Raw genomic sequence first — 9,651 nt, 5'->3', positions numbered from 1 at the left:
AAAAAAATAAATAAATAAAATAAAATAAAAATACTGACTCCAAGCTTTTGAATGGTATATGTATATGGTTACAAAAGCTTTTTATTTAATATGAATGCTGATCTTTGGATCTTTCTATTGGATCTTTCTTACATTTCAAAAAATTTTGACTGGTATGTAGCCTATATCACACTCATATCACATCTTGTTTTGGATAAGAATAAAACGTCAGGTCCGACAATATCGTATCTTTTTTTATTTAAATCTAGATTTATTCCAGTTGGCCCATGGAAACCTCTATGAACACACTTGACTTGACTAAAAAAGCGCGGGGGACGAATTTACCAATCAAGCACTTTACCGATTCAACTACTCTCCTCTCCTCCTCTGGCTCTTTGGCCAGCATCACTCACCGCAGAGCAAGCCTATTCTTGATAAATCTCCTGTGAAAACGTGGGAAAAGCCGACGAGGAAGAAGTTGGGGTGGAGTTTCACTCTCCGCCAAGCGATCTGTGCTGTTTTTCAGTTCATCTGAATGGATGTGCAACGCACAACGTACCGTAAACTCTAGTGTGAAGGCACACGACTCGCCGTCGCTTTGTTTCACACACATGCAGCGAGAGAGGTAGAGAGAGAATTGACGTGCTACCTATGCACGCTACATGTAAACGATATTCTTTGTTGTATTTTGCTGTCAAAATAAAAGTTCCCCAAAATAAAATAAAACCAAAATAAAAGCAAAGTTCCTTTGGAATTCTTCCGCTTTTAAGAACTACCGCTTTCTCCGGTAGTGGGCGGAACTAATGCGCAAACGGCAATCTCATTGGTATTTATCAGTCTGGCGAGTAAACAAAAACATTTACTAGCCAATGACGATTCAATTGCCAAGGTGTACGTAGAGGGCTGTGTATATAATTTTAATGCTATAGCCTTTGTGTATATATTTAAAGATGTGCATCTTTAAGCATGACAGTTGAAATTAAGTGGCAACACTTTAAAATAAGAGTCCATTTGTAGCATTAAGATTAATGAAAGCTGTGTAAGTATTGTTCCTTGTTAGAGGGTGTTAATTTCAACATTTACTATTACTATTATTATTATTTTTACTACTACTACTACTAGTATGGTTCAGTACTGTTTTTGTTAATAAAGCACTATTTTAGTTTTTGTTCAGTATCAATTTTAAAACAATCGGTTAATTAATCGGTATCGGCCAGTGTGGTCCAACCTAGCTATCGGTATCGGCAAAATCCACTATCGGTCGACCTCTAGTATATATGTATATATTCAAAAAACTAAATATTGTTGGAGTTCACAGACTCAGGAAAAAATTAAATTAATCTGTTTGGTGGTGGCATGTGGGGTTCTGTCTTCTGCTATATTTATTTCAAAGTTTGTCAAAGTTTCTATAAAATATCTGGGATTAAAATTGATGATCAGCCCAACACGTCTTTGTTTTGCAAACCGGTTGAAATTCAGGACACTCAAATCAAGGTGTGTTCTGAGTTCTCGTCCTCAACGCGCCCACATAAAGCATTTGTAACACTTAAAACAAACAGTGATCTATAATCACTGTAATCTGTAAAAGGAGTTGCTGACTGGTCACTTCTGGTACTGCAGGAACAATTACAAACGACAATTGAGCTGATTGAACATGAAAACAACACCTTAGGTCGCAGAGGAAAGAAAATAGTCAAGAACTTATATAATCAGATTGGTGAACTAAGCATTGATGATAAAAGCTTCTTTTTGTTTATGTTGGTGTAGAGGAGTGAAAAATAAATTGTTCTGCAGAATAGTTCATGAGGATGTTAATCTCGCAGAAATGCTCTTTAGTAGTGGTCTGATTATTTCTGCTTTGTAGGAGACTCTCTGTCCAGTCTTCAGAGGGCCATTGAAATGAAGGAATCGACCAAACAGCAGCTGAGAGAACAGCTGGACGCTGTGGAGAAGGAGACACGTTCCAAACTATTGGAGATAGACTCCTTCAACACACAACTGAAGGTACTGAAGCCCTGAAAGACCTAAACACACACACTTACACAAACAGACAGATCATTTTGTCTTCAGTAGTGTTATTTGTTTTAGTTATACTTGGCATTTTTGTACTTTTATGTTTTGCATTGTGTGAGTGTAGGGTACAAAATTAACATTTGTGCAAAATGTAAGTAAAAATTGGCTTTGATGAATAAATAAAATTGAATAACTCACCAGTTTGTTAGAGCTATTACAATACATCATAGAAATGAATTTTCTGTAATTGTGATGCAAGTGATTCAAATAACCTTCTACTGAAAAAAAAAAAAAAAACACATTTTAAATGTCATCTAAATACTTACAGCAAGCAATTTAATATATTTAACTGTTTCGTGGCCAGTAAGAAAAAATGTAGTCACTCACCATTGACAGTTGGGGCAAAATATTCATTTTGGACCCTGTGTGTTGTGCGAATGAAAGAGGAAGTAAGAGAGAGTGCATTTTGAGACATCATTGAGCTTTCACCCAGTGTATTTAATAAAAACAACAGAACACTCTTAATTTTGTTTTAATGTACCTTCAGAATAAGAGAAAGAGAGTGTGTGATAAAGTAGAAGCATTTTCACAGCATCACACAATCTCTTGTTCCTCTCTCACTGTATCTGCCTGCTGCTCACTCTGTCACCCTGCCCTTCATCCTCCTCATCCTCCGTTCATCCTGGCTGACTCCCTCTCAACCCTTCCCTCCACCATGTTTATACGGTTTGGCTGGCCCTCTTTGTTCTGACTTGACCATGCTTCACCCTGCTTTACCCTTCGTGGTGGTACAGTCCTTGGGGCTGTTCTATGAGACCCACACTGCTAGGATGGAGAACCTGCAATCGGAGCTACTTATTGAAGAGCAGAGGGGGCGACAGGTAGACAACCTGATAATGCTGTTAACCCCCAGAAAACTACCACCAAACTATTACCCTCTACTCACAGCACTGTGCTCTCTGTTGCCCTGTATGAGGGGACTTAGAGTAGCACACTTCCAGTTGTTTCTTGTCTTGACTACTTCCCTTTACTAAGGCATCAACAGGGCTCTACAATAAAGATTTTTTTATCTGCTCAGATATTTACTTGCTGTTGTCACATTTTTATTAAGAATGACCAAAATTAAAATACTATGAAACACGTAATAATAATAATTAGTAAATAATAATTAACAAATAAAATAATCAGTTGATTTGGAAAGTTTGTTTTAAACTGATTTAAAATATGGCATAAATGTATTTAGAAATACATGTGTTGTGTTGATTGCTGGGCCAGTGATCCATTGGAAAACCGTTTCCTTCCGTTTTTTTAGGGATTGCAATATAATCACAGTACTACTTACAGTTATTAACACATTGGTATGATAAAGAAACATGTATGAATGGAAAAAAAAAAAGCATGGGGTGTACTTGATATTTAAAAACAGTTAAGCGCATTAAGCCACAAAGTATAACTCAATGCGGTACTTATGCACTGACTGACACATACTCAAAGCACGCACGCATGCAGAAGTCTGTCACATGCTTGACTGGTCAAATACACACAAAGTGATGTCAAAATGTCCGTCATGCAAAGTATTCATGTCAGTTAAGTGAACATAAATAGTTGATTGAAAATCGGACGTGTATCATCACGTGGGTATGTGCATTAGTTCTTAAAGTTGCAGCAGCCTAATATACCTGCTGCTCTCTGTGACATTGCTATTAATGAAACAACAAAAGAAAAATGACACACTGCTCTTGGTGGAATTTAGAAGCTTTAATAAGGGTCATTATGGGACAGAATAATTTCTAGATTTATTTGGAATAGTAAAAAAACCACGGATTAAATTTAAAACTCTACAGTTAGCAAAAGAAAAAGGAGGACGGTCCCTGCCATGCCTTCAAGACTATTATATTGCTGCCCAACTGAGAAATATGTTGCTGTGATTCAACCTATACTGCCAATTGGAAACAACTGGAAATCTTGCAAAGCCCTATTCCAGTTCAAGTCACTTTTAGGTGATAACAATAAATTTAAGGAGATATCTGAAAACATAACGCAGTGGACAAAATGTGGTTTAGAATTAGGGATGCACCGATACCACTTTTTCCCAGTATTGGAAACAATTGGAAATCTTGCAAAGCCCTATTCCAGTTCAGTCACTTTTAGGTGATAACAATAAATTTAAGGAGATATCTGAAAGCATAACTCAGTGGACAAAATGTGGTTTAGAATTATGGTATAAATTGATGAGAAAGTTCAAACTAGAGTATCAGATGAGAATATTAAGTTGGATTGGTTATGATTCTCAGTTCTACCCCGCTCAAATGGATAAAAGGTTTCAAAGCTGGGCACAAAAAGGAATAACTGCTTACTGTTCTATTATATCAAAGGGAGAAATTCAGGCTTTTCAGAATTTAATGATCAAATTTGGTCTGGAGAAACAGGATTTTTATAGGTTTTTACAAGTTAGACACTATTATGGTATGAAAATCAGAAGAGTAACAAATGATTATTCCCCTTTGATAAATGTTCATTAAAGTGTATAAAACAAATACTTGTGAAAAACGATTAATATCTGGTTTATATACCTGCATTCAAGATATTAAAGGGCATTCTACTGAGTATATTAAACAAAAGTGGGAAAAGGAAATGCAGATTTTTATCCCAGCTGAAGAATGGCTGAACTTATGGCATTCACAGTGTGTGACTAGTCATTCCAGGGCTCTAAGGGAATTTTGTTGGAAAAATACAATTTGTTTCTTTATTACGCCCAAAGTGAAAGCAAAACAAAAAGGAATGACAAATCAGGGCTTCTGCTGAAGGCAGTGCGGGTCATTATCGGCTTGTCTTCTGGTCTTGTCAAGTTTTAAATCTGTTTTGGTCAGAAATACATTCTAGCATAGAGGAAATCTTGGAAATTGAGATTGAAAAAACAGCTTATATTCTATTTCTTGGCAATATACCTGATTCAGTTAATAATAGGAATAAATATCTACTCAGGATTCTACTAGCAGCAGCAAAAAAAGCGATTACTCGACTATGGCTCCAGCAGCCTCCCCCAACAAGAACTCAGTGGGAACAAATAGTTACAGAAATTTACAAGATGGAAAGACTGACATTCAGGTTGAGACTGCAAGAAGAGACTTTTAAGAAACACTGGGGAAAATGGACAATCTATATATCAAAACAGAGAGAAGACAGATAAATGCCAAAGTGAAATATGTATATTCATTAATGTAAATGTATGTAATTAGGATCAACGGCTGCTTGATAGTAAGCCTAAGGAAATGAGTATTATGTTTATGAATGTATGACCACAAATATTCACGTATACATGCTTACAAATATTTGCTTATATCATAACCAGTTGACCAGACTGAATTTTTTTTTACTTTTTATGTTATACTTTATGTATGTACCCATGAAGGAGTGTTGTTTGATTGTTATTGTGTTGAAGTTCATAAAAATAAAGTAAAAAAATATAAATCATTATATTCAAAATTATATTAAGTATAAACAAAATTCTGGAAATTTCAAAATCAGTCTTTTGTCAAGTGGAATCCTGGTGGGACTGGAAAACAAGATGTGTGCTAGTTGTCATGATGACAGCAGAATTTAAGTCTCTCGTACTGACCCTGTGACATGGGTCCATCTTTATTGTTGAGCCCTGATGAATAATATTCCTGAAGTAATCATTTTGGAGATTCTTTTTTTTTTCAAGCCTGTAGCTCGCACTAATTAACAGCAAAGGCTTCACTGCTCTGCTTTGGTTCAGATGTTATGTCTGCTCCGTTTCTTTCTCGCTCTAAACTTGATAAGTAAACTTAAGAGGCTCTGCATTGTGTAGAGCTGAGTACACATCAGAACAGAGTGCAAACACAATGATGATGATAACGATGATGGTGGTGTGACCTTTGAACCGTCACCATATGGGTGGCTCTGTGTCTCTTGCAGTCAGGGAGCTCTGTGGACGAGGTGCTGTTGGACTGTCTCGCAGCACTGCTGGCCTGTTTGAAGCATATACACTTCTACTTCCAGGTCATCCCTCCCTCTCCCCCCTGACCTTTAATTTCACACTACACCATGTCCCCTGCTCGTGTGTCTCACTGCACCTCCTCCAGCTCCCTTTTGGTGCTTTTCCACTACATGGTACGGTACGGTTCAGTGCAGTTCACTTTTGGGGGTTTTTCCACTGGGTACAGTACCTGGTACCTGGTACTTTTTTGAGTACCTCCTCGGTTGAGGTTCCAAGTGAACCGTGACGTGACGTGTAAACTGCTGATCACTGATTGGCCGAATCGAGAATCGTCACTGAACTTGCGACACGAGACACAACAGAACCTATAGATTTAAATCAGCACAGCCAGCGAAGGATCGAACGCAACTGTTTTGAACGGGCGCACCTTTTTTTTTTTAACAACCAAAAAAGGGCTGTTTCGTTGTCTGTTGAGGAAGTACAAACGTCCCTCTCGTTGGTAGCCGAGGAGCGGATCCAGCGAAAGCTTGATGGGGCGACGCGGATTGAAAAAGTTTTTCAGGAGTCACGTCAGTCGAGGCGGCGCAACTATAATGACACGTGAATAATCCCGCCCACTCTAAGGCGGTACTAAACTGCAGTGGAAACGCAATCCGAGCCGTGCCGTGCCGTACTGAGCCATGCCGAGCCGAGTTGTACCACGCAGTGGAAAAGCACCATTTGAGAAGCCCATCAAAGGCAGCACTGTAGCTATTCTAAACCTTCACGTATCAGTAGAAAGCTAAGCTTTTTTGTGCACTGATCTGAGACAGATCATCATAATTTATGCGCAAGGTTGATCGTGCTGCTTTTTTTTCCCCCAAGACATGCATCAATTAAAGGTTCACCCAAAAATGAAAATTTTGTCATTAATTAATTAATTACCAATATTAAAATTATGGATGAACCGCTGATGTCACATGGACTATGTTAACTATGTCCTTACTACCTTTCTGGGTAGTCTTTGAACGTGGTAGTTCCCTTGCTGTCTATACAGGGTCAGAAAGCTCTCAGATTTCATAAAAAATATATTCACTTGTGTTCCGAAGATGAACGAAGGTCTTATGGATAGTGTTGTCAAAAATACTGACTTTGGTACCAGTCAGTACTGAAATTATAAAAAGTTAATTTCCTACTAACATTTGAACGTTCTTCACTGAGTGCTCACACAGAAGCACACGGAGTGTTTGTAAGTTTGTATGTGCAGATATAGTAGGGATCCGCTGACAGACATGGCTTTCAAACACTCCCGTGTGCTTCTGTGTGAGCTATTGGTGAAGAGCGTGAAGAGATGATCATTGTAGCCAATCACAGTCATATATGTTGACCGTTTGAACACAGTGGCAAATCAGCAGTGTTTAAGAATCGACTCAACAGCTCTCAAATGTAAATGAAAAAAATTTCAGTACTGACTAGTACCGAACTCGGTACTTTTGACAACACTACTTACGGGTTGACGACACGAGGGTGAGTAATTAATGACAGAATTTGTATTTTTGGGTGAACTATGTCTTTAATTCCAAAATCTTATGCATGAACCTGGACAATAAGCTTTTTTTTTTATACATCCTTTGAAATCTCTTAGCAGCCATTACAGAATTTTTTGCGTCATTTTATATTTACATTCTAGTCACTTGAGGAGAACATTTATTTTGAGTAGTTTCTGGACTTTCAGGTTTTTTTTTTTTATAGAGTAGCTAGCTGTAAATTCCTTTACTCCAGTTTGAGACACATTGTAATGCAGTTATCTGTCTTTATTTCCATTGGCTAGGATTTTAGCATTTATTTAATTAGTTGGTTAGTTGGATACTGAACAATTGATTTTGGAATTCAGACATTCTTCAGAGATTGACAAATATGCAGCAGTGGATATAATCTAAATAGTTTTAGTTCACATTATTTAATTTTTAAAATAATTTTATAGGTTCATGTCATTTAGTTACATTGATCTTCTTGTGATCAAGTAAATTCTGTACAGGCTTTCCCGGCAAAAATGACATTTAAAAAGAAAGAAGAAATAAATTGTCTGAAGTTGCTAACAGAAGCTTACGTTTTCAGTGTGTGGATTTACAAATGCATTAAAAAGTGCATGTCTGGTTCATGAAATCTAAACACTCACACCCTTTTACACTGGTTTGGTGTGTGTATATGTGTGTTTTACAATTGAATGGCGAACTCTCTCTGTCTTTCTATAGTCTGTCTGTTACCAAATCGCTTGCAGTGATCTTTCTTGATTGTATAATTCGATGTGTCAGTTGTGCTTATGTGGCATTCAACATTGAACAGAAATGTTCATAAGTAATAAGTATATGTTATCAACAGATCTGTCAGTTTAATATCTAAAAAAAAAATACCATGACTCCTTTACCATATCCTTATGGTATGCCAGACCATTCCTTATTGGTGGAATGGTCTGGCATTACATTGGTCTGCTGAAACAGGCTGTTGTTTCCTCTCTTGTGACTTCTGTGGTTCATGTGACATTACCCAGCAGGCATTGCAGCCTGCCATTATGAAAGCAATCGCTATGCAGTTTGCACCATGTACCATGCAAGTGTACGATTTATGCATACAGTATTGAAATATAAATGCGTTGAGTTTGTTGTCAGTCAATGGTTACATTAGTGAGTCATTTGCCAGCCATTCATGAACATAATAAATGGTTACATGAATCATACAGTCAAGCACACAAAGTGTACGTATATGCTGTGTACTCTTTTTACATTTTCTATTTTAAAAAATGAAAATGTTTAGAAATAGCAGAAAGTATCAAATAGTCTGGAAAAGATGATCAAATTTTTTCAATATTTTAAGATGATCACCTATAAGCTATAGTCAGAAATATGATTCCTGTATAGAAATAAATAGAGACTATGTGACTGAGACTTCGAACAGATTGTCCAGACAGCACTTGCAGGGCACAACTGTGAACATATCTGAGTGTGAGAGAGAGCGCAAACAGAGCCCCGTTGCCCCCATACTCCCCCTTACCTGTCCTCCAATATCCCATCATGCATTGCAGGAGCTGAGAGAAATCCACAACAAACAACAGAGGCAGAAACAAAAGGAGCTGGAGGCTGACATCACCCAGCCGTCGCACGACAGGAAGTCCACAGAATTACAAGAGTCTAGGTATTTTATGTCCTTCCATGGCTATTCTTTGCAGAAAAATTTGTTATTTGACTCTTTTAACAGGCATTCATTTTGTCCCTCACTTTTCCCTCAGGTTGTCAGGGACAGAAGATGGCATGTCTCCTGCATGGAGAGATGATGGGCTGGGTAAAGCTCCCACTCCTCCTGCGACTCAGGCTTGGATAAGCCAAGTCAGTGAAGAGGAGAACCACAGCAGAGCCGAAGTACAGGATAACCTCTCCAAACTCTTCACACAGCATCCGCAATCTGGAAAACTACAGACTCGGTCCCCCTGGTCTATGGCAGGTGAGACAAGGATGCTTGTTGAACCAGACAGACATGAATTGGACTGTTTGGCAGCTGCTTTTTGGTTGTTTATTTATATTGAGACATGTTAAAGGGTCATATGATGCTGCTAAAAAGAACATTATTTTGTGTATTTGGTGTAATGAAATGTGTTTATGCGGTTTAAGGTTCAAAAAACATTATTTTCCACATACTGTACATTATTGTTTCTCCTCTATGCC

At 37.8% G+C, this 9,651-nt stretch overlaps 1 protein-coding gene across 6 annotated transcripts in view; it reads left to right on the top strand.

Moving 5' to 3' along the window:
- LOC107676854 (intersectin-1-like) overlaps positions 1-9,651 on the top strand; it is a 64,857-nt gene that overhangs the window by 41,834 nt on the left and 13,372 nt on the right. For 5 of the 6 annotated variants that reach the window (XM_016471542.1, XM_016471545.1, XM_016471544.1 and 2 more), the window contains exons 17-20: positions 1,844-1,983; positions 2,787-2,873; positions 9,015-9,124; positions 9,219-9,430. In XM_016471542.1, the coding sequence (XP_016327028.1) occupies positions 1,844-1,983; positions 2,787-2,873; positions 9,015-9,124; positions 9,219-9,430 (549 nt within the window). The remainder of the gene's footprint in view (positions 1-1,843; positions 1,984-2,786; positions 2,874-9,014; positions 9,125-9,218; positions 9,431-9,651) is intronic. The other variant, XM_016471547.1, reaches the window with a different exon arrangement.

The sequence above is a fragment of the Sinocyclocheilus anshuiensis genome, unplaced genomic scaffold (genome assembly GCF_001515605.1).
Source record: "Sinocyclocheilus anshuiensis isolate Anshui unplaced genomic scaffold, SAMN03320099.WGS_v1.1 scaffold2166, whole genome shotgun sequence".
In the NCBI taxonomy this organism is placed as follows: domain Eukaryota; kingdom Metazoa; phylum Chordata; class Actinopteri; order Cypriniformes; family Cyprinidae; genus Sinocyclocheilus; species Sinocyclocheilus anshuiensis.
This window is presented reverse-complemented; position numbering and strand designations above follow the sequence as displayed.